General features: G+C 51.5%; 1 protein-coding gene across 1 annotated transcript in view; it reads left to right on the top strand.

The window, feature by feature from the left end:
• LRRFIP1 (LRR binding FLII interacting protein 1) overlaps nt 1-24,907 on the top strand; it is a 70,816-nt gene that overhangs the window by 2,817 nt on the left and 43,092 nt on the right. Inside the window, exons 2-8 of the mRNA XM_007943608.1 lie at nt 405-491; nt 6,357-6,374; nt 9,770-9,817; nt 11,944-11,988; nt 12,632-12,682; nt 15,314-15,352; nt 19,898-19,972. Of these exons, the coding sequence (XP_007941799.1) occupies nt 405-491; nt 6,357-6,374; nt 9,770-9,817; nt 11,944-11,988; nt 12,632-12,682; nt 15,314-15,352; nt 19,898-19,972 (363 nt within the window). The remainder of the gene's footprint in view (nt 1-404; nt 492-6,356; nt 6,375-9,769; nt 9,818-11,943; nt 11,989-12,631; nt 12,683-15,313; nt 15,353-19,897; nt 19,973-24,907) is intronic.

Here is a 24,907-nt window from a genome sequence, read left to right as displayed (position 1 = left end):
AAATGCCTTTTATTATGTTGAGGAATGTCCCTTCTACTCCTATTTTGCTGAGAGTTTTGATCAGAAATGAGTGTTGGATTTTATCAAATGCCTTTTCTGCATCAATTGATATGATCACCAAGGCTATACATTTTTGTGGGAGCAGAGTGCCTCATCTTTCTCTTGTGGAGTGGCTGGTCGGTTTGAACTGCTGACATTTTGGTTAGCAGCCAAATGCTTTAACCACTGTGCCACAAGAGCTCTTAGATAAACAGTAGTGATTATCATCATAACTACTACTGTTACTACTGATGACCCTTTGCCTTTTCTAAGTCTGTGCTTCTTCACCGTACATTTACAAGACTCTGAAAAAGCCTTACTTCCAACAACTGCGTTGTTAACCGCACTGCTCCCGTCTCTTCCAGGCGGAGGCCAGACTTGCCGCGAAGCGTGCAGCCCGGGCGGAGGCCCGTGAGATCCGCATGAAGGAACTGGAACGGCAGCAGAAGGAGGTAAGGCTGGGCCCCTGCATCCTTTGGACGATGGGTTTTATTTCAGACACAGTGTGCAGATACAGAGGCACCTGGGGCTGGGAACACACCTGTGCCCTGGACGATGCTGGTGAGTAGGACACACCTGTGCATGTGACCTGTCCAGCGTCAGGCCAGGGACAGCACCTAGCCAACATGCCAGGCATTCCTGTCCCAGGCTTAGCTTGTCAGCTCCCAGAGCTGCCTGCCGAGAAGGTCCCCAGCCCCGCTCTCTGGCTGAATGCAGCCAGAGAGCGTTGTCTAAACATCAGGAGTGGAATCCGCATCCTCCAAATTACAACGGGAAACGATAACAGGTCATGACATGTCTTTAAATGGACAAAGTTGCTTTTTGTAAAATTCTTCACCTCCCGGTTTTTATTGTTTTAGTTAGTTTCGGGAAACCTGAAGCCTTTATGTGACACACAGAACAGAATAAACCTCGTGGATGCAACAGCCACTGAAGAGTCGCCCTCCAGGCAGATGGAGAACAGTGTGTTTGCGTATCTGCTGGGCTGTTCGCTTCTGGTGCATTTTACAGTCTGAGTTGGGGCCAAAAGTCAGGTCTGATAAGAGTGAGTGCTCTAATTCACGGATAGAGTGGTGAGCTTTGCCTTGACCTTGAAGACAACAAGGCAAGTGAAGACTGGGCCCTCTCAGTTCAGGTTCTCCCATGGGCCGTGTCCTGCAAGAGGCCTGAGGAACCATCCCAAGGGACAGTCCACATCACTCACACACCCACCCAGGCTTTCCTTGTTAAGATTTGCAGTTATTGGTGGGACATAGGTTACCAGCTGCCTCCCTGAGGGTGGCTGTCACGCATGGGTTCTTGACTTGCGTGTTGCTGTCGTTGTTGGCTGCCTTGGGCAGCCCTGACTCATGGTGTCCCCATGTACAGCAGCACAAAGTGTTCCCGGGCCTGGCCATCTTCCTGAACCTTGGTGACTCATGGTGACCCCATGTACAGCACACGGAGTGTTCCCAAGCCTGGCCATCCTCATGAACCTTGGTGTGTTTGAGCCTATGGTAGCAGCTGCCGTTCAATCCGTCTCTTGGAGGGTCTCCTTGTTTCTCCTGACCCTCCATGTTACCCAACACCATGTCCTTTTCTACCTAAATTTACAAAGTTGAACCAACGTTTACAGCTCAGGAGGTTCAGCTGGAAACCTGTATTTCTCTTAAAACCGCTGCATTTTCTGTCACCCTCCCAGGAGGACCAAGTGGGCCCCGTTCTGTGTAGGGTGCTCATTTCTGTTCTCTCCCATTGGCCATTTGGGGTAAGACCATGGACAGTGATGAGAAACAGGTCTACTGTGGCTGGGACATGGTGAGTCTTGAACTTGGGGAAGAAAACTCTTCCACGTGGTCCGGAGAATGAGTTGAAGAACAGTAGAAGCTCAGGCGGGAGAGCTGGTGAGAAGGGTGGCTCCACGCCCCGTGACAGGAGCAGGGGTGCCCAGGCGGGCCCAGAGAGGCGGGGACAGCAGGGAGTGCGGGTCCCTTAGGAGCGAAAGCACGCTCCCCCAGGTTCTGGGAAGTGACCCTGGCACACAGCTGCCCGCGCAGACCCTGGTGTATTCTGGGCGTTGCTCGCGCTGCGTTCACATGTGAAGGAAGCCTGGGCCAACGCTGGGGAGCAGATGGCACGTCCTTCCACGTTGTGAGGAGAAATGTGGCTGGCGGTGACCAGGGCCTGGCTTTCAGGCAGTCTTGCCGCTAGAACTTAGTATTTGGTTTTTCGTGCTTCCTTTATGTTACTCAAAGGCACACGGGTTTGGCCTTTTCCCGGGGTCTTTTATCCCCACCGCGTGTCACACGTACCGTTTTAAAATGCAAAGAACGTGCTCCTGCGCCTTCGAGGTCATGGTTTGAACTTTACTACCGGCTGCAACTTGTAACCGGAAGTCCCTCCCCCTCCTCCCATGGTGCCTGTTGAGGGGGAGGTGAGGTTCCAAACGGTATCCGGATTGGGACCCGAGGACACGTTCCCATCAACTCGGGGGGATGGAAACGTTCCGCAGGACTCCGGCTCCGTGCACAAACATCTTTTGGTAACTTGGGTCCGAGGAGCCTCCACACTCAGGTATGGTGACTGGGTCACGAGAGCGTGTGCTGCCCCACCAGGGATCTGTGGCTCGGAGAACCAGGAGCACCCGGCCGGAACCAGAAGGAAGGCACTTTGGGAAACGTTGTTTCTCAAACGGCATCTTCCGTGAGTAGTTCCGGTCTCTGCTTTCCCGGCATTCTCCACTTCCGTGCTCAGGCCCCACCCCTGGGAAGGCTGGACCACGTGTTCCCCGCCGCTCTCGGGCTCCCCCTGGCGGACCTGTGAGTGGCCGCGTGTGGCAGGACCGCCGGGAGGGCGGGGCTCCGGGCGGAAGCACCCGGAGCTACCAGGTGAGCCCTGGGGCGCCGAGTAGGGGCAGCGCCAGCTTCTCTCTCGAGGTCCGGGACGAGCTGCCGGGACACACGTGTCCCCATCACATGCTGCTCTTCAGACCCAGGAGGGGCGGGCGCAGGGGACAGGCTGGCCAGGTGCACTGCTCCGTTGTCTGGTTAGCCCGCGATAGTGGGGCCCGTTTATGAAAACGGCAACTTTGCTGTCCTAACTTTGCTGTCTTTTAGATAGGAGAACATTATTGAAGTTTATGTCTGCTATAGGAGGTCCCAGATAGAGCGGGACAAAAATGTGGACCAAAACTCAGAATCATAGACCAGCCTTACTGGTCTGATAGAGACTATGGCCGTGGACACACTTTAAGCCTGGAACTGAGCTCACCCCAGTGGGTCAGCTTTCAGCCAAACAACAGAGAGGGCTGAGCCATGACGATGACACAGGGAGGTACACACCCCTTAGAACAGCCAATCATGAGGTCAGAAGGGCAGCACGTGCGCAGGGAGCCCGCCCAGAAAACGGGAAGGGATGGGAGAGAAGGATTAAAGGAAAAGGTAAACCGGGAGGAAGTGGGACGAAGGCTGTCCCCTTGTGGGGGTTGCAGTGAATGTCACAAAACAATGTGTGTGAATGACTGAATGAAAAGCCAACTTGCTCTGTAGACTTTCACCCAAATCACAATTTAAAAAAAAAAAAAATGCATATATAGTAAAGAATAAAGTTTACGTCTGCTGCTTCAAAAAAAGGATTTGAAAGATTTTGAATTCAAAATTTTCATGTTTTATTAACAGTAAAAGAGCCCACTGCGAGTGGGGCAGGTGGGGAGGGCACTCTCGGAGCTGTGCTCTGAGGCAGCCGGGTCTGTGGGCCTTCACGTGCAATCCCGACGCTACCGCAGCATTTTACAGAGCAGGAGAACTGCCTTATATCGCAGTGTTTTGTGTAGCTAACAAACCAGCCGAGCCAAGATTTACCTCTGGATGGAGCTGACGGCAAAGCTCACTTTCTGTCTATTATACTTCCCCGCCTTACAACCAAATCATACTGTCAAAAATAAACAGAAGACAAGGCAGGGGCAAGGTGTCAACTGTGGGATCCGGCTGAGCTGTGAGCTTACTGGCGCCCGGTGCAGAGAGGGGTATATGATGATCCACACTTCCCTAGTCTTAGAAACAGAAGGCTACCTGAAGAAACAAGTTACGATTGTTACGATGCTGAACAGAGTCCCTGGGCGGTGCGCAGCTGCGAGCTGAAAGGTTGATGCTTCGCGGGCACCCAGGGGCCTCAGAAGGAAGGCCTGGCCGTCCTCGTCCAGAAAGCCCTAACCTGACAAACCCTGTGGGGCAGTTCTGCTCTGCACACGTCGGCCTGCTGTGAGTCAGGATCAGCTGGGAGACAGCTAACGATACAGTCGCCCCACAGTGTCCGCGGGGGACTGTTCCCGCACCCCTCAATACCAAACCTGAGGATACGCGAGTCCTTAGATAAAATGTCGGGGTGTTTGCATATAACCTGTGCCCATCCTTTCGCTTACAGTCATCTCTGGGTTCCTGTGGGACCGAGTGCAATGGAGGTGCTGTGGAAACGGCACGTCATGGGCCCGCTTGGCCTTTTTTTTCCCAAAATATTTTCGATCCACAATTGGTTGACTCCACAAATGCAGATATGGAGGGCCCACCGTACTGAACACTGCAATATACTGTCTTGTTCGCAAGAATTTTACAGATAAGACAAGCAGCAGCTGTTCCTCTAGCCACGTCTTAGTTGTTGTTGTTATGTGCAGTCGAGTCGGACCTGACTCACAGCAACCCCTCCTTGGGTTTCCGAGGCAGTATCACTACGGAAGTAGGAGCCATGTCTTAGTTGGACCCAAATCAAGGGAGCGTGTATATGTGTGCACACGTTACGTGTGTGCATGTGTGTGTACATGTGTGTATGTGTGCATTTGCATGTTGGTATAGAGATAAGAGTGAGCCAGGCCAATGGTCCGAGCTTGCAGGTTCCAGGCGACGCTTGCAGATTCGAGGGAGCGCACAGGGACCTCACCCCTCCACTCTCCACTGTGTGCCCCCCTTGGGTCCAGCTATTATTAGACCAGCTCAGTCAATTTGAGGTTATTCGATCCCACAGCCTGAGGCAGTAGCATTTCAACTCGTAGATGAAGTAGAAATTCATATGCCCTGGAAGACCCATGTCTGACTGGTCGGGTCAGTATTTGGGTGTGAAACGTGAGAGCCCTTAGGTGTTCCCATCCTCATCAGGGACCACCCCCTCACACAGGGGTCTTTGATCACGAGACTCAGACCTGCTGCAGGCTGATGCAGACAGTGTCCCCGGAGATCAGAGAGTGGGAAGCTGGCGACAACGGGTTGAGGGCTGCAGAGGCGGGTTGTAACTGCAGCCTCAGTGGGAACTGGGACCCCCAAAGAGAGTGGGGAGTGAGCAGAGAGATGGGGTTGGGGATGGAAGCCAGAGTCACCAGTACTCGTCACCAAGATGTGTCACATCAGATGTGTCACCCAGCCCAGCGGAGCGGGGATGGGCGAGGGCGGTGAGCTGGCAGAGGGTCACCCAGACACCCCCACAGGCCAGCCCCGGCCCCACCCACCCCATGCAGTATCCCCTGAAACTCTCAGCGCCTGCGGTTGAAAAGGCGTGTGAATTCCGTCATTGAGGGGCTCGTCAGGAAAGAAACCTGTAGGGGAAGTCCACGAGGCCTTGAACTCAGGACACACTGTACCGTGGGGAAAATGCGTCCCTGTGGTGATAAGCATTGTTGTTGGAGCTCCTTGCAGGCCTGAGGTTGATTCCGCTCTCCTGGGCTCACCGTTCGTGCGCTGGCAGGGCCCGGAACGGCGCCTAAGGCTGTGCAGGAATGAAGTGTGGCCGTCCCTCCCTTACCCAGTAATTACTGCAGGAGTCGAAGAAACCACTGAAGCAACAGAAGAGTCGACGATGATAAGCCGTGGTCTTGGGGTTTTTAAATACGTCCGTTCACTCTGGTGGCTGGGTTTCCTCACCTTCTTTGGGCATCTGTGTGATTGGGAGCAGCAAGGCATCTTTCCTCATCATGAATCCCACCGGTTGACTTCAGTGTCTGCGTTTTTTGGCCCAGATTTTACCAGCATGCGAAGAAATTTTGCAGTTGAAGATGGCGTCGTCCTTTCCCCACCGATGGCACTAGAAGGCTGTACAAACTGCTGACACAGGACAATAGCGGGTTCTGGGCGCGCCACGTGCGCGCAGCCATTTTAGTTCCTCTAGAGTAGAACGTGAGATGAGGTGACATTACCAAGTCAGTGGGGTCTTCAAAGGGTTGTTTGGGTTCCTGTGTAGAAGTATCCACTGTTTACGACTCTGCCTCACATTTCTAGGCGTTCACGGGATCTGTCTCGCTGATGTTTCTGGTCTTTAATTGCATTTTCTGTTTCTTTCCCTCCTTTTCTCTGTAGATCTACCAGGTCCAAAAGGTAGGCAGTTCCTGCCTTGTTTCCCAGTCTGCATGCACTGTCTTTCCCTGCCAGGGCCTGGCCACCTTTCTAGAAATAGTGCTTTGCCTTGAAGATTTGCAGATGTCTTGCTGCTGCTTTTACTGCCTGGTTTGGAGGGTGTTTAAACGCGTCTGCTTGGGCCCCGCTCTTAAAGCACAGCCGTAAAGAGCAACCGACAGGCTCTGCCGCGTCTAATGCTCTTATCATGGCTTCATCAAGAATGAGGACAATTGCGTGAGGGGGAAAAAAGACAGAAACCAATGCCAAGACAAAAGTCACGTTTCCGAATGTGGGAACGCTTTTGAAATCTGATAGGAGCCCTGATGGTGCAGCACTTAAAGTGTTCAGCTGCTAATCAAAAGGTCAGCGGTTCAAACCCACCCTCCTTGGGAGGAAGCCCCTCCTTGGGAGGCCCCTCCTTGGGAGGAAGACGTGGCAGTCTGTGACTGAAGGTTACCGCCTGGGAAACCCTGTGGGTCAGGTCTACCCTGTCCTATGGGGGCGCTGTGAGTCGGAATGAGCCGCATGGCGCCTGGTTTGGTTTTTGGTTTGCCTGAACTGGGAGGGGCCAGCCTGGCTGCTCTGGCTGTAAGCAGCAGAGTCGGACCCCATGGTCTAACACCCGTAGGAGGGGTGCTCCGTCCGGAAACTTCCACTTGGCCCCATGCCTTCCCTGACGTCACTCACGCATCATTTTCTTTCTATTAACTCACCAGCGATGCACTTCAGAGCCTTGCCAGGATGCTAATTTGCCTACAGAGCGGAAGTGTCACACGCTCTGAAGTCCTGGGTGGCAAAGCAGGTCCCCTTGTCATAAAGGTGCGTCGCAGGGGAGGGCAAGCTTTCCTCGCCGCCACCGAGGCCTGGAGTTGGAGCCAGAGGCAGTCAGGACTCTGGCCCGGCCCATCGGCTGTGTGCGTAAGCGTCTCTTTTCCACTGGGTGGAGCCGTTTCTGAAAGTCCAGCCCTTGTGCACTCGCCTGGCCTTGGCTTCTCTGCGTGATTCACCTGCTGACGTCCCTGTGCACCTTGCTGGAGAGTGCTGTCCTCGTGCGCCCTGCTAACACCGGCTGCTTGTCAACCGCACTGGCTGCTCCTGGGTGTGCTCTCCCCCAGAAATGACAGGGAGACGTAGCCAGAGTCACGGCCCCCAAGGTCGTCATGAACAGGAGGGATGATTTTTATCGTGAAGAGAATGTGCAGCGTGCAGTGTTTGACGGGACGTTGTTGTTGTTAGCTGCTGTTGAGTCGTCTCTGACTCATGGCGACCCCTTGCACAGCGGAATGAAACACTGCCCGGCCCTGTGCCGGCTCCACGATCCCGGCTGCATGTTGATATAGAGTGTGGCCAAAAAGGAAAACAGAGAAACTGGTAACACAGCTGTCGTTAGGAACTTAAATCATCTTCATGGGGATTTACATGGACGCCCTTCCTTTTGGAAGACACCCTTTCCTCTTATCTTTGTCATGAAGCCCATTTCACAGGTGAAAAATCTGAAGTTTGACACGGAGGGCAGGGCTGACAGTAACTGCCTCCGAACAGCTCTGGGGTCTTGCAGTTTTGTGGGACAGAAGCTGAACCACGACTTTCCAAAGCGTTTGCTCGTGTTTCCTGTCTGGATCTATGTCCTAAGGAAAGCAACTTTCAGAGAAAGACTTGGCTCGTATGCTTTTTGTATTAGAGTTTGTCTTAGTGGAATTTTGGAAGCATTGCTAAATTCTCCCTCCTCATTTTCCCTCTTCCAGTTTTCTAAAAGAAAGGAGTGAGACCTTGCTAGGGCGATTTGTTTTAAATTTGGCCATCCTTCAAAAAAAACTGAAATGAAATCAAATGACCAAACGCAACATGTTTTGGTGTTGAGACACAGTTTCGAAATTTGTTGCATACTTTTAGCATCAATTTTTTTTCCTTCCCGTTATAAGCAGAATTTAACATGTAAAGAGAAGGTCATGTTGTGTTACACAAGGTGCAGGTCCACTTGGTTGTTCCTGGCAGGGTTTTGAATTGCCTCAGTCGTGGCCGATGCAGTAAGATTGGAGAGCAGGCTCAAATTTTAAAAATTTGAGTGAAGCAGAAACGATAGTGAGAATGGGAAAAATGAAATGATAACAAGAATGGGAAAAATGATGGGTTGAAGCCCTGGACTGGGAGACTAGGAGGAGCTTAGGGAGCCCTTTGAGGAGCCTGCTCTGGGAGATTGGGTCAGCATACATTCAAAGTAGCACATCTGGCTGCCATCTTTCAGCCGGGCACTGTTTTTTCCGACTCTGCCAGTTAAGAGATTTGACTCTGTGCAACACACACGCGCGTGCACACACGCACACACACACACACTGCCCTTGTTTTCTAAGAGGGAGATTAAGTTTCTGGCAGGGCATTGACCCCCGATTTTTTCCTGTTCTGATTAGCATTCCAGTTCATTCACATGTCACATATTCAAGTCCATTCCAGTCTCGCTTCATGAGCCATGACTGAACCAGGAGAACTGGTTCAAAGCCCTGGTTCATTGCTGTTCTTACAGGAAATTGAAGGAAAAGTGAGGAGAAAAGCAGAACCTTGTTATTTGTAGTTGTGACCTGGATTTACACCTAATTTTGGAATCACTATCTATAGTAACAGCCATTCCAAGTCTCCTCATTTAATTCTGCCTTGGATCAGTGTGCTGTGGACTAGCAAGGAAAATACAGACATATCAGATCCAGTAAACGCTGACCGTCATCCACAGCTCTGCACACGTTGCTTCCCTGAGCAAAGGCCTCTTCTTAGACTACCCAGGCATCTTTCTATCAGCATCTGTACAGACACCCCAAGTGTCTTCTCACGTTGCCTGTGTGGCATAGAGAGCCGACCGCTGGGATCAGGGCACTGCAGACCTGGAGGCCAGTACAGTTTCTTCCCCTTTCCTCTAGGGTGTTTCATCCTAATTTTAGCACCTTGGAATGCTGGCTTTGCTTCCGTAAGCAGGGCTTGAGTCCTCCCGCATGTCTGGAAGGCATGAACAGCCTTAGAAGGGGCTTGAGTTTCCATTCCTGGTCCCCGTGCCGCCTCCCCACCCAGGAATGCTTTAGTCCTGCCTTTGGCAGTTTGCAGGGTAGAGAGGAGGGGAGGGTCTCTGTTCTGCAGCCTCTCAACCCCCAGGACCGCCAGGACAGCGGCTCTGCCCTTCCTCGGAGCCCGGAAGACGGCGGCTCTCGCCTTCCTCGGAGCCCGGAGGACGGCGGCTCTGCCCTTCCTCAGAGCCTGGAGGGTCCCTGCTTTGCTCCGTGTGCCCCCTCACCGCGGGACTTGGCTCTCCCTTGGCAGTGCATGTCACAACAGTTCTTGTGCAATTCTGATTCGTTTCGTACCTAACCTTCTCTCCTTTCTGTCTATAGAAATATTATGGGCTGGATACAAAATGGGGTGACATCGAGCAGTGGATGGTAGGCCTTGCATCTGGTCTGAGACGTTGAATTGCTCTGTAATTTAACCCTCGTGCACTTGAACCTTGCAGCTCGCTCTCCTCACACAGTAATCTAACGCTGAGGGGTTTTCTTCCAGGGATTTCTGCATCTGTCCCTATTGTTTACATCCTGCATGAAGCCTGGTGACGGTCCTGGTGCAGCCTTGGTCTCGCCTGGCCTGGGGGGTGCCCGGTTTGTGTGTGACTGCCATCCTAAAGGTTGGTGGAGTGAACCCACCCAGTGGCAGGGCAGAAGAAAGGCCTAGCAATCTGTTTCTCTAAAGATTACGGCCGAGAAAACCCTGTGGAGCAGCTCTGTGTAGTGTGCGGTCGCCATGAGGCAGCGTTGACTCGACTGCAGTGGGCTTGGCTTCTGGTTTAGTAGCGGCTGACCCTGGAGCCTGGTGGTTGGCACTTGGCGGAGCCCCTGCCACCACAGCCAGCCTGATGCCCCGGGCAGAAGACTCTCCTACGGGGACATGTGGGCTGAGCGTGTGCTCCTGATGTGAGAGTTTTCCAGAAGAACAGTCACAGCTCTCACCAGGTTCTAGTTGGAACACCCTGAAGTGGCCTTATGCTCTGTTCCCTTCATTCATGACCGCCACCACCTACCTGTCACCCTCCTCCCGGCCCTGCTAGGCCAGCTGTTCCTCACCTCATCCACTGTGTCCCCTGAAGCCCCTGTTTGATGAGAAAAGTACCTCTACTTTCTCAGGCTGTGCCCTAGACCATCTGCCGTGTCTTTCTTTTTAGTTGAAAACTCGTTCCCCTCTCATGACAGAAACCAGTCACTGTCAGGTTGTGCCAGAAAGACCTGGCGATCTGCCCCCTTGAAGGTGACGCCCTGGGAAGCCCTATGAGACTGTTCTACACTGTCCCACGGGGTCACCGTCAGTCGACTCCAGTGCACCTAACACCAACGGTCTACAAATAATGGAAACGTAAAGTGGTCCCTGAAGTCTGGGATACCTATGTGTAAATAAAATAGACTAGTCCTTGAAATATGAAGAGGGTGTGCTACCTCAATTGAAACAATGTGTGATGAGATTCACCCTTGGTTTTGTGTAAACCAGCCTCTAAGGCTTATGAAATGCAGGGAGATGTATCTTATCCAAATCAACCAAAAACCAAAACCAAACTCACTGCTATCAAGTCGGATCCAACTCACAGCGACCCCTCCTTGGGTTTCTGCAGTGGTTTCTTTACGGAAGTAGATTGCCCCATCTTCCTTCCGAGGAGTGGCTGGTGGGTTTGAACTGCCAGCCTTCTGGTTAGCAGTCAGATGCCCTAGGCACTATGCTACCAGAGCTCCTCCTTATCAAATCATAAGGTACAGTTCCCAGAAGTGTCACTATCATGTATACACTGAGAAAAATGCTGATAATTGTCATTTTGAGATTTCATGATAAGATACACCCCAGCTCCAGAGATGTCCAAGTGTGAAAAACTGTGTGTGTCTGTGTCCGAATCCACAAAACAGCAAACTGAGGGGCAGCCTCCTTGCCGGCTGTTACGGGAATGGCTGACTTCTGATTACTGAAAAGAGAGTAGGGTTCGGAATGTTTTTTGGACAAAAGCAGGTTTATTTAGAGGGATCAGATTATAGAGGCTAAAAATATTAAGGCCCAGCCACCCACACATACTTGGTTTTAAGCCAGAAGGAAATATGGCATTTAAGTGCTTAATTGAAACCTTGAAAGGAGAGCAAAGAAAATATTTTCTTGGCATTTCTCTCAGAAGGCCTGTCCAGGCACACCTCGGTTCACTGCATCGAGCACGGCTGTCAATGCCGTTTTTCCAACAGCATGGGCTCACTTCGAGTCTCGGTGGCCTGTTTTGGTCACTCACAATATCTCGAAACCTTTTCCTGATACGATTGCATGTTTGATGGTCGATAGTAGAGTGTAAACATAACTTGGAGATGCGCTGGGAAACCGCAGTGCACATGGGACTCACTCTGTTGCGAGCCTTGCTCTGTGGCGGGGGCCTGGGACCGAGCCCGCGCTATCCCGAGGTGTGCCTGTGTCTTGTGCAGCCGGGCCGGCTGAGCCTTTTCCAAGCTGTCCCGTCTCTAACCTCCATGTTCCGTCTCCGTTGCTCTGATAGGAGGACAGTGAGCGCTGCTCCCGTCGAGCCCTGAGGAACTCATCGGTTAGTACCCCCTTCCTTCCACCTTGGGCCTGGACTCTGATCTGCACGTTCAGTGGCCGAAATGGCTCTTCACTGCCCTCTGAGTGATGCCTTTGAGGGAAATTGCCGCAGTGAGGCCTGGGACGGCTGGAACTTGCCGGGGCTGCCCTGCTTGTCCAGGTCTCACAGGTTTGCGGCCTTTGGCAGGGCGCAGCCCTTCCTGTCACTGTTAGCAGGAAGCATATGCATTTCCTTCTCTGGCAGGTTTCCACCTTCCATGGGTTCTGGCTTTCACAGGTTTCTTGCTAATAGTGGCGTTAGGACCTACACCAGGACCCTGGTGTGGCTTTTAGCATCTTGGCCTACCTGTGGGGGTCGGGGGGTGTTTGAGAAACTTGTGAGTATTAACGTGTTCATAATGATTTCAGGGCCTTTTTGGCCGTGTCTTGGATAATTGGTGTAATCATATCCACGGGGCTTGGGATTGGTAGGTGACCTGGGTGGTACATGGTGGTTTTGAGGAAGTTCATTTCCACCCATGTCCCGTCCCCCTGATGTGGGAGGGGCGTCTGAGCCCCCTACAATGGGATCGGCTGGCCGCACCCCTCGAGGGCTTGGGTGTGCACACAATGCCTTCATGGTTGTCTGTCCTCTCCCTTCATAGGCTTCCGATGAAGACGAGCGCTTGTCAGTGGGTAGTCGTGGAAGTCTGCGGGTCAGTACCACGGGGACTCTGTTTGCATGCCACGACTTGGGGTAGAAGCGCTTTGCCTGGTCACCCCTGCATCCATGCTGCTTGCTCCTCATCCCTGGAGAGTCTCGCCATCGCTGACTAAGTGACAGGAGACTTGCTTCAAATCTGATCTCTGCAGCCACGTCTTTGCTGCCGCCCGGGGAGGCGTTTCATAACTAGGGGCCTCTGTTGTGTCTTTCTCCCAAGACTGGGCTGTACTTTGTATGTATGTGTTTGTCCGCATCACAGAACTGCCCAAGCTTGGTTAATGTGGCCTTGGCTTCACTACGTGTGGTGAGCAGGAAGGTGAGTGTGTGCCCATTTGTACACCGCTCCCCATAAAACTTGAAGGTGGCCGTGGGAGGAACTTCACGGCCATGGCTGTCAAGCAGGGCTCATCACTGGTATGTTTGTGTGGCTCCTTGCAAGCTCTCGGCTGCCTGGTGAGACCTGAGAAGACGCATTTGTTTTATAACCATAATGAAATCCGTTCTCTGCCAGGTTGAATTTTCAATAGATACAAATACATATTGTTCTTTAAATGTTCCAAATGCCTGCATAGCTATACTCAGAAAAGGTGTGTGCTTTGGAAATTTAACTAGAGCATGAACTGTGTTCGCTTAGTGCTTGAAATCACTAGCTTAATCTAAGCTTGCTCATTTCCTTGGCCACAGACGTGAAATTCCATCTCACTGCGACTAACAATTAGGTCTCAAAGCAGCAGCTGCATTTTACTTAAGGACTAGAGAGAGCTGGGGGTCTGTGGTGGTCTTAGTGAGCACGATAGTCACATCATAGCAGACACGCACCAGACTTCCTTCCCGTGCGCTGGGAGTGCAGCTAGCATGGCGCATGGCACTGTTCTTACCACAGTTAGCAAACACGCAGGTGGCACGCTGTCCATGTGCTGTCACACTGCTCCGCCTCCCTGGGACCCTTGCAGAGCAGAAGCAGGTCCACAGTGATTTTTCAGACAGCTGTGGTATTGGTCACACTTGAAGTGGTTCAAGGGCTACCTAAGTGTTTGGAGCTTTCTCCCGAGAGACAGCCACTGATACAGTGGGACCTTCCACCAACCATCTGACGCACCTCAGTCTGGAGTAAATGAGGTGGATGGAACCAGAATGTTAGCTACGAAAAACTGAGTTTTCAGAATCTGGATGAAGCACAGAAATGAGAACCACTGAGCGGGCCCAGGAGAACGTTGAGTCCTGGACGCCACGGGAAGAAAACAGTATCCCTGGGAGTAGGTCTAGGCAATCAAGTGAGAGTGGACGGAGAATTGACCATTGGTGTCGGCGCCATGGACGTGGGTGGCCTTGCCAGGGAAGAATTTGGGATGGAAACGGTGAGACCAAAACCTGCTTGAACTGGGGCCCAGAGAGACTAGGAGAAGAGATGTTGGAGACAGAATCCACGTCTCTCTATCAAATGCCTCCTCTTCATGTCTGTGATGCCTCCTCTTCATGTCTGTGATGCCTCCTCTTCATGTCTGTGATGCCTCGGAAATTGCATGTGTGATGCTGTGGTGCTTGTGTTTTTCTGGGAAAGGAGTCTGTTGCTGGCATGATGTTCTCTGGTTTCCTGAGCCCCGAGAGTTCAGAGCTGCCACGGGGTCAGGGCGTGTTACGGCGGCATGCTGGCGTTCAGTTCCTTTCCAATGACTTTAACCAGAAATGAGTTAAACGTGTTTGCCAGGATCGCAAGCAGACTCGTTTAAGGCACAAGATTTCCTACAGGAGCCACAGGCGGATGCTGCAGCCGAGGGGGGCGGGCGCACTCAGAGCGGGGTGGGGTCCTCTTTCCGGCTCCGCTGCGCTTTCAGTGATGGACTTGCCCTGGAGAAGTGGGCTCTGTAAACCAGGGAGTTGAGGACTCGGACCTGGGGGCGAAAGTTAAGCTTCCTACTTGTTACGGCTGCAGTGAGCTCGGCACGGGGAGGGGCTCAGAGCCACGGTCCTGGTGCCGGAGCCCCTGCCTCTCCCTCCACGTGCTGGGAGGCCACAGCCCGGCTTTGCTGACCTCGCCCACTGGCCCTGCCCAGCCAGCAGCCGGGAGCCCCATCCACCCCATCCCTGTGTGGGTCCCATGGGTGCTGTTGTGACGTGATTTGAAGTTCTGATTCTTCAGTTGGTAAAGTTCTGGTATCAGATCACACTTCACGTTTCCTGATGTTCCTGAAACACAGAGATGACAAACCGTCAAAACAAAACACAGGGGGTTTGCTTTCCTCGCCTGTGCTTGGCTGTTCCTCTCCATTTTGGATACCAGAAGTTTGTCATTGTTATTATCTAGAAGTGGACAGTGAGGCGTCCATTATAAATAGAATATATTTTGTAAAGAAGGAAATGAATCGGCCCAAATGGTTTCCATTTCCTGAACCAGAGCAACACGTGTCTTGGAAGTCGCCGTGCGTGTCCTTAGATCTGCGGCACATTCTAGTCTCGTGTCTCCTTTGCGTCTGCACACACAAGATCCTGCGGGTCAGGAGAGATGGCATGGTGGGCAGGGATTGGGAGGGCCTGGGTACGGTTTAGGCTTTGCCGTCTCACTGCCCTGTCGTTCACTCTGCCCACTCTCTGTTGTCTCCCTCTCCCGTTCCTGGTCTCACAGTCGCTGCCTGACTCGGAGTTCGGGGGCACCTTCGCCTGGGTGAGAGGGGTCCGATGACCTTTGGCGTGTGGTTCCTAACTGTGGTGTGTGACAGATAATAACCCAGCAACATTGGTATTTACACTAATCTGATGGGTGTTTTTATAAAATGCCAAGTACCTCTTTGTCCAAAAGGACAGCTATGCCATCTGCATGTTTACCTTGGGGACTGTAAGGGCAGGAGGTGGGTGCCCCTGAGGGAATGCCCCCTCTCCCAGGGACTCCAGTGCCCATGGAAGGTTCTGGAATCAGTCACTGTGTACACACCCTCTCCCTGGGTGGTTTGTGGGCACCTGCCCTTTGCCCCGCATTACGCTAAGAGCTGTGGATCCAAAGATGAACAAGATAGTGCCTTGCTTCCAGGGAACTAAAGTCAGGCCAGGAATTCCCAAAGCCTTAGTCTAAATTTCCTTTTAAAAAAAGAGAAAGTTTCCTTACCTAATGAGAAACCAGTATTTTCTAATCTATGCATTCAAGTTAAATGGCAGATCCCACGTTGCAGTAAATACTCTTTGAGAAAGATTCCAGGGCCAGAAAGGAAGGCTTTGGATTTAAACTCCGGAACTGCTGTCTTGCACCTAGTGACGCAAGCTCCTGTGCCATCCCCTCTCTGAACACCTGTGTTCTGACCTCCATTTCTAGAAGAAAATGAAGGTGACTCAGGACTAAGGCGGCTCCAGCTGTGTTTACTGTGTGTCACCAGTGAGGGCTTGGTGGGAGAGTGTTTTGTGCCGTGACTCCATTGCATTTGAAAATTCTTCAGTAAGTTGTGTTGTTAAAATGCACCTCACCCTGAAGGTGGTGACAGTGGCCTGCCTCTGTGTAGCGCGTTTGGGCCTCTGGCCTTCCCAGAGAGGCTGCTGCTTCCCATCAGCAGATAGGACCCTGAGAACCCGCGGATGAGGGGTGCCCGAGGAGGCTGCCAGCACCCCAGCCCAGCAGGTGAAGTCGTCTTCGCCTGGCGAGCCTGAGCCCCGCTGTGGAGGGCGGGCAGCACAGGTTGTGGGACTGGGTTCAGAAAGTGCCCATCGGCATGTGCCCCCATTCCTCTGACCCACAGGGCGCTCCAGGACTGGCCCTGGGAGAGACGGGCAGTTCTGCCCAGGAGCTCGCCTGTTCTTGAACTAATCGAGTGCGTTAGCAGCACAGTGCTACAGTCTTGGCCTTTTTTAGTTTCAATTCAAAGTCAAGCGTGCTGAAGGGCCAGCCCCACCCACACGTGTGTACTGTGTTAGCAACAGCTGGGAACACAGTTTGGATTTCTGGGGTTTTTTTGTTTGTTTGTTTTTCAGTTTTCATTCAGTTTTCAAGTTAAATTGAGAGCAGCAAGTGTTGCACGCAAGAGTTTTGATTTTCCTCTCTTGCTTTGTTTCCCATCCCCAATGCCTTTTAGAGGCAATCCGCCCTTTGATTCATGTAGAAAATCAGACATCAAGCATCACTAATTGAAAAAGCTGACAACGGCCTTGTGTGTGTCCCATGTGAGGCTGACACTCAGAATACTAACTGCACGACCGACCCGGCACTGTCACTAATCAAAAGTTACTGCAAGAGTAATGGGTTTGGAAAGGGTGTTTGCTCTTGTATGTTGCCTGTCCTTTCGGAAAATGGCGTTTGCAAGTGTCCTCTTTGTTTTGTTCTCGGTGATGGTGGTACTTCTCAGTCCTGCTGCACGTGCGATTCACCCGGGGAGCGTGTCAAAGTGCATGTTCCCTATGCTCATTACGGTGCGTGGGTATTCCAGCTCCCACGGCAGCACACCAGGCGGTTGGCCCACCACCCTCTGAGACACACTGCGTGGACCAATGTGGATGCGTTTGCATGTGGTGCCCGAGGTGGACAGCAGACACCTGCCTTCAGGTGCAGCTGCTCTGCTGTTTGTGGCTCTTGTTCTGGGGTTAGTTAGTCTTCAACCCTCCTCACCTCACTACATCACTTGAAGACAGCTGCACCTATCCGAGTGCCCCACAGGAAACATTCCATATCCAAGGGAACAAAGGTGATGGCCTTCTTTAGGAAGGCCATTGAACTTTTGTCAGCGAGATGCTGTGGACTTGGGAGTACAGTGTATGTGTGTTGTTGTTGTTGTTATATGCCGTCGAGTCAGACCCGACTCATAGCGACCCCTCCTTGGGTTTCCGAGGCAGTATCACTACGGAAGTAGATTGCCCCATCTTCCTTCCGAGGAGTGGCTGGTGGGTTTGAACTGCCAGCCTTCTGGTTAGCAGTCAAGTGCCTTAGCCACTATGCTACCAGAGCTCCCACAGTGTATGTGTAGTCCTGTGTTTTTAAGTCAGTAATGTTGACAGCCAAGCAAGGAGAATACATTAAACTAAATTAAGTTCCTGTCCTTTTCCAGAGATGTTTACTGTTCAACTTACTTCCCATTCAGCACATAGGACCCCAAGAACCCAAGGATGGGGGTACCCGAGGAGGCTGAACATTTTCGTATTACTTCTGTTTCATTAAGAAACTTCAGATTGATGCAATTTTGTTTTTGAGCTGTAGCCAAAGCAAATATATAGTCAAATAGTGGAGATTTATGAATCCAGGTTTGCAGTCTGTCCAGAAATTCATTTATTTATTCCACATTAATTTCACGGGGAAAAATACATGCTGAGCAGCCTGCTGGGTCCTCCCTGCCCTCCACCCCAGCCCTTCACCTAAGGAAACTCATCCCGCCCAGGTAGTTCCCTGCGTCCAAAGGGCTTCTGTGCTAAGTCCATTCCGATGTAAGTCACATATCTCTTGTTTTGTTTTGCTTCCATTATTATTGCCTTTTGTTATCAGTGTCATTGTAAATCTGGTCTTTGGACGTCTGCGAGAGCATGTCTGTGAGTGATGACGTTAGTGGGTCATGCGCTGCAGCAGTGTATGTAGTGCATGTTACTCGGCGCGAGACGTGCAGAAGCACAGGTGTGAGTGCAGGTCCTCGCGCCCGAGTGCCTCTCAGGTGGGGAGCCGCCTGCACCTCCAGCTTGCTGGGCACCTGGCATGAATATGAGCTGTTTACCCTCTTGGTAAGCCCGGCCTTCCTGAGGACTTGGGATCCTCGTTTCAGTGCTGACACCAGCCTCTGAAAGTACATACTGCTTCTTCCAAAGCACATATATGTTGCGGAGGAAGGGGAGGGTCAGGGGCACTCAGTGACTTGCTCCGGGTCACAGGACGAGCTGGACTTTGGGCCACCTCTGTGACCCCAGGGCTAGCTCCGTCCTCTTCACCCGCTGTGCCCACTGCCCCCCCTTACCATCTTGAGATCTTGTTTGGTCTCCGACACTCAACAGCTCTCATCTTGAATCATCAGAAATTTCCGTGTAGAATAATTGGAGTTTTGGGGACACCCTCGCTTTGGCTTAGTGGGGACCTGGGCTGGCGTTGAGAAGAGAGTGAAGGCAGACGTTCCACATGCCCTTTCTCGGTTTTTTGGAGGACAGATTACCCGATCGTTAAATACCATTTTCATGCATATAACATGTGCCTGCTACGATTACATGCCAACTACACCCTTCCCCTGGGATGTATTTTTGTAAAGGCCATGATGCCAATTTTTTCCTTTTACCTGCAGCAGTGAAAAAAAATGCGTATCGCGTTTACAAAAACACCTGGGAAGAGGGAGCAGTAGGCAGAGGAGCTTAAGAGGAGTGCACTATTTGTGTACAAATACAGCATGTCTCAGATCTCATTTTAGAAAATAAGGAATGAATAATAATACAGTAACTGCATTTCATTATAGAATACTTGCCTTCTGTAGCTGAGAAAATACCATAGGAGATACAGCCCAGGATGAGCTTTTTTTCCATAATAAACGTTTGCATTTAATTATAGATTGAATAGAAACCATATCTGAATCCTCAGAGTACATCTTCATAGTGGGCTGAGATGATCAAGGACTAACGCTGAGCAAGCAAGAACTAAAGAATCATGGAGAGAGGCTCACACACACACACACACACACACACACACCTGTCCTTGGCACCCACCTTCTTGTGGGCCAGTGTCCCAGCAGCACCACCATAAAACTGGAGAGAGGAAAGCAGGTGCAAGTAGGTGTCAGGCTTCACTCCTCGGAGAGGCAGCCCTGGAGTGACAGGCGGTGACATGTGACGTGGACCGTAGGGACTTCACTGCTTGACTGCTGTGTTCCCCTTAGTTGTAGTGGAGCAGTTGAGACACGTGGAGGTAGTTTGGGGGCCACTAAGATTTGTACAGAGGTCCCTGAGTGGTGCCAACGATTTTGTACGGGGCCGCTAACCTAAGGTTGACGGTTTGCACCTCTATCCAGCAGCTCCATGGAAGGAAAGACCTAGAGATGTGTCTCTGTAAAGATGAAGGCCGAGAAAGCCCCTCCTGCTGTATGGCCTGTGGGGGCGTCGTGAGTCGGAACCGCCTCCCCAGCAGCCAACGGCGGGATTTGCCCGTCCGGGGCTTCTGTCCGTCTGCTCCACGGAGCACGCGCTGCATCTGCTCGGCTGCTCTCTCTGCCGCTGTCTGCCTCTGCACGTGTGGCTCATGGTCTTTCTCTTCTTCTCTCCATGGAAACAGACGAACGGTTACGACGGCGAGCCGTACGGACCCCAGGGCTGCGGATCCCAGCCCCTGCGCGGAAGAGCTGGCAGGGTCAGTACAGTGCATTCTGTTGCCACAGAAGCCAACCAGGGTGTCCCAGTGCCTTTTAGAAATATTGGCAGATGAGCATCTTTGCTTTATTTCCTGTGTGACGGTGGGTCTCTCGCTCCCTCTTTTTTTTTTTCTCTCCCTTAGCACATGATAGAATAAAAGCTAAAGTTTTCCAACCAGTAAGCATTCCAAGCGTCAGTGCTCAAAATGAATATGTAGGAATCTCTGAGTTTGGAAGGACCCGATCGAGAGCGGAGGAGTAGCTCCTTTCGTTGCCTCACGTGAATGTGGAGAAGGAGCCCTGGTGGTGCAGTGATTAAGCTCTCAGCTGCTAACCGAAAGGTCGAGGGTTCAAACCCACCAAGTGGTCTGCAGGGCAAAGATGAGGCCGTTGGCTTCTGTAGATATTTACAGCTTTGGAAACCCTGTGGGACAGCACTGCTCTGTCCCTAGGATCACTCTGACTCAGAATTGACTCAACAGCAGCAGTTTTTGTTTTTTTTAAGTGTATGCATAAACTAAACCAAACCCAACCCACTGCCACTGAGTCGATTCAACTCCTAGTGACTCCCTTTGGCTTTCCAAGGCTGTAAATCTTTATGGAAGTATACTGCCTCATCTTCCTCCCATGGAGCAGCTGGCGGGTTTGAACTGCCAGCCTTCTGGTTAGCAGCCCATTGCTGTCCCCACTACACCAGCAGAGCTCCTTGTTGTTGTTGTTGTTGTTATGTGCCGTCGAGTCGGCCCCGACTCATAGAGACCCCTCCTTGGGTTTCCCAGGCAGTTATCCTTGGTGTATGTGTAAAACCAGCCTCACTGCCATCGAGTCGATGCTGACCATAGATGTGTGTATAGTAAGTGTATTCAGCTTTCAAATGTACTTAAAATGGGCATTTTCACACTTTCGTACATCTCTTATTTGTAACTTTAATCTTTGTCCTAAAGACACATGTACTACCCTCATTGGGTTTCCAAGGCAGTAAATCTTTATAGAAGTGGATTGTCCCATCTTCCTTCCATGAGTGGCTGGTGGGTGTGAACCGCCAGCCTTCTGGTTAGCGGCCCAGTGCCTTAGGCACTGAGCCCCCAGAGCTCCTTAAAGAAAAAGGAGGGAAGGGAGTTGAATACCACGGCAGGGGCTGCTCACGGCTGCTGCAGGGCAGGGTGGGCAGCAGTGGGGAACTGGTGGGGGCGGAGCTGGGGGAGAAGGAGGGAGGACCCCAGAGCAGGGGTGAGGGTGGGCAGTGGAGGAAGGCAGTCAGTGGGGGCTTCCAAACATTTTAATCAAGCTTCATACCTGCTACAGGTATATTGTACATTAAAGTCTATGAGAGCTTCCTGTCCTTCCGTTTGCTTCATTTATTTTTCCATAGTTATAGATTTGACTAATCCTGTAAAATGGAACTTCTTTTAACTGATCGTTATTACATTAAGATACTAAGGTAGGTTAGGGTACCTAAGCTTCAGTGACATTTTCAGGCTTCAGAGAGGTGGCTGGACCCCGACTCCGCACCCCCAGCCAGTGGTGACTTCCGGGAATTGGCCGGTCACTGTACCCTCCTCGCTCCTGTTCCGGGTCCCACACGCTTCTCTGTGTGTTGTCTGAGCTACACTCCTTCCACGTGGGGAACCTCAGGTTGAAGGCTGTGTCTTCCAGCTTTGCCTTCTGCACTGACTTCCTTTGGACGTCCTCTGGCTCTGTCCCGTTGTCTTTAAGGTAGCACAAGGGCAGGAGCGTTTTATACTTGGGGGGGGTGAGATCGGCGTTGCTGGCCACGGTGCTCAGTGCTGCCGTAATGGACTGCGGTGCTCTCTGACGGCGTCCAGGCCGCTTCTCAGTTTCCTTCGCGGGTTTGGAGCGTACCCCCTCGGGTGGGTGTTGTTTCACAGAGGATCAGTAATCAGTCACAAGGAATCACAGTTTGGAGTGGGAGCTGCCCCAGTTCTTTAGTCCAACTTCTACCCAGTGTGCCCTTTTTCTCTAGACTGTCCCTGCCCCGTAGTTCTGATGTGTTGGTGACGTTGCCGGGTGACACCAGGCCCCATGTTGTGTCTACAGCCATATGCTTGAATCTTTGAATTTTATGTTAAAACAGTGAAAGCATGCGTGCTTTATCGCTTAGTTAAGATTGAAGTTAGGCCTTTAAGACTCCAAGACAGAGCACGTTGATTGTGAAATAGCGTGAACTTGGATAAAAACACAGACTTGTCAAACAAACAAGAAGTATAATGATTGGAGAGTTAAACCCTGTGCCTTTAATGGGTGTTGAGCCCTGGTAGCATAGTGCCTAAGGCACTTGACTGCTAACCAGAAGGCTGGCGGTTCAAATCCACCAGCCACTCCTCGGAAGGAAGGTTGGGCAAGCTACTTCTGTAGATATACCGCCAGGAAACCCAAGGAAGGGTCGCTATGAGTCGGGTCTGACTCGACGGCACATAACAACAACAACATACTTAGGAAGACCTGGAGCAGAGAACTGTGGGACAGGGCAAGGAAGCACCATAGTAGGATTGGGTTGGACGGGGAAGTTGTATCCATGGAGGAAGTACCTCTGTGGGCAGGAATGAAATGACCACTGATGAAAGGGACTCTTTTCTGGTGAGGGGACTAGAACCCGGATCTCTCTTCGCAGGAGAAAGGCCCGATGGGAGTGGGTACTCTTGATCATTTTGGTCATCATTTTGTGTCTTCATCTGTGACTGTCAACTCACTCTCCAGACCCTTGGTTGGATCTGACATGTTTAAACAGGGCATTTGTGTTCTGTGGACAAGTGGCTCTCCGTGGGAAGCCGGGGCGTGTTGGGCTCCACCTGCCTCAGGAGTGTGTCCCTCATGGGTGCTGGGGCCCGAGGAAGATAGGAAATTTGCAGTCAGTGGCATTTTAGTTATGAAAGAACGTGTGCCACAAGCCCTAGTGGTGCAGTAGTTAAAGCTTCTGGTGGCTAACCAGAAGGTTAGTGGTTCAAACCTACCAGCCGCTCCACAGGAGAAAGATGCAGTCTGCTTCCGTAAAAATTACAGCCTTGGAGACCTATGGGCAGTTCAGAATCAATTCCATGGCAGCGATTTTTTTTTTTTTTTAAGAAGGTGTGCAAGTTCCCTCGGTGTGGTGCAAATGGTTTGTGCTCGGCTGCTAATTCAACGGTTGGTGGTTTGAGCCCGCCTAGTGCTGCCGTGGAGGAAAGGTCTGGGAATCTGATGTTATAAAGGTTGCCATTGAGAAGGGCCCGGGGGACTCAGGTCTGCTCCATGACACATGGGACACCAGGAGTTGGAATCGGCTCAACAGCCATTGGTTTGGTTTATTCTTTTGTTTAGAAAAACAGACATGCAATCAGGAGAATTCAGACTAGAAGGCTGTGATAGTTAAATTTGTATGTCAACTTGGCTGGGCCTGGTTGAGTGGCTGGGCAGCTGGTGGTAGTTATTCCCCATGTTGAGACTGGCAATCAGCTCCATGGTGAGATATACCACAAGCAGCTGAGTAGCTGCCTTTGGGATGTGGTCTGCTTCCTGTATTTAAGGAGAAGCCTGGGGGATGGTCTCTAGCCTGTGGCACACTGGGACCCTGCGTGTAGCTCTGTTGTTGTTCAGCAGCCTGCCATGCTCTGGTGACCTTGGGACTTACATTGGTGGTCTATTCTTGGGAGAGCAGCACTAGGGAACCAGAACAGAGGCTATAGCCTGTGTGTCCCGAGACCCAGCGAGTGATCTCAGTACTGCTAGAGACACCCAGCGAGTGATCTCAGTACTGCTAGAGACGCCCAGCGAGTGATCTCAGTACTGCTAGAGACGCCCAGCGAGTGATCTCAGTACTGCTAGAGACGTGGCGTTGTGAAAGCAGCACCAGCTACGCCATATAGCCTCGTGGTGCTGGCGCGGAAATAGAGGACAGGGCTCAGCCTGCGGCCGTTGAGGGCATCTGCTGTGCCGGGTGTGTGTTGATTCGTTAGCTGGACCGGCACTCCTGGTTACTGATGCCCGTTTGGTTTCGTGGTCTTGCCTCTTGAGGGGACGGGTGGAGCACGTGGCGTAGTGTGCAAGTGCTCACCTCTTACGAATGTCTTCTTCTTTGGTGCTCAGAGTTCCAGCGTCAGCGGCGATGGCAGAGCGTCCACTTGGTCGTCATCCAGGGAGGAGAAGTTGGTTGGTTCCCATTTAAATCTTTCAAATTCCGTCTTCAGAAACGACAGGTTTCGTAGCATGCGATTTTGTGTGTGTGGATTCTGCTCCAGTCTGCTTTTCTTTCTTCTTCTTCTTTTTAACATGTCTCTTTTTCAACTTTTCGTTCTTGTAGATAGTTTGTGACTTTCTGGGGCAGTAGTGAACATGAGTTATTTAAGCCCTACTTGCTGCACTGTGGCCGGGTTTGAATGTGCCAGCTTGACTGTGGCAGCTACAATGAAGTGTCTTTGTGGCCATGTTGTAGTTAGAATGAATCAAAAGGAAAATTGAAATAAGAAAGCCTTGAGGCTTTTTCCTGGTGAGTTCCTGAAAACTGAAATACCAGTATTACAAGTATTAATATTTGTAGGGTGAATGGAAACTTGGTGGCAGTTTCTCAGGGGATGGACTAGATCTGGAAAGAAAATCAAGTCAAATCAAAATCCAAATGTCTACACAATAGCTTCCTTCCTGTAGTTTGAGAGCAGGTATCAGTTCTGATGGGCAGATATTCCTAAGTTATTTAAAAGCTCTAATAGGTGATGAAGGAGCAGTGGAGGTACACTGGTTAATGCTTGGCTGCTAACTGAAAGGTCGGCAGTTTGAACCCACTGGCTGCTCCGTGGAAGAAAGATGTGGTGGTCGGCCTCCATAAAGATGACGGCCGTGGAGACCCTGTGGTGCAGTTCCACTCTGTCCTCTAGGGGCGCTGTGGGTCAGAATGGACTCCAGGCAGTGGGTGTGGTTTGGGCTTTGCTTCTGTGAAGATT

The sequence above is a fragment of the Orycteropus afer genome, unplaced genomic scaffold (genome assembly GCF_000298275.1).
Source record: "Orycteropus afer afer isolate SDZICR_OR568_19922 unplaced genomic scaffold, OryAfe1.0 scaffold00006, whole genome shotgun sequence".
In the NCBI taxonomy this organism is placed as follows: domain Eukaryota; kingdom Metazoa; phylum Chordata; class Mammalia; order Tubulidentata; family Orycteropodidae; genus Orycteropus; species Orycteropus afer.
Note: the sequence above shows the minus strand (reverse complement) of the source record. Positions and strands in the feature narration are given on the sequence as shown.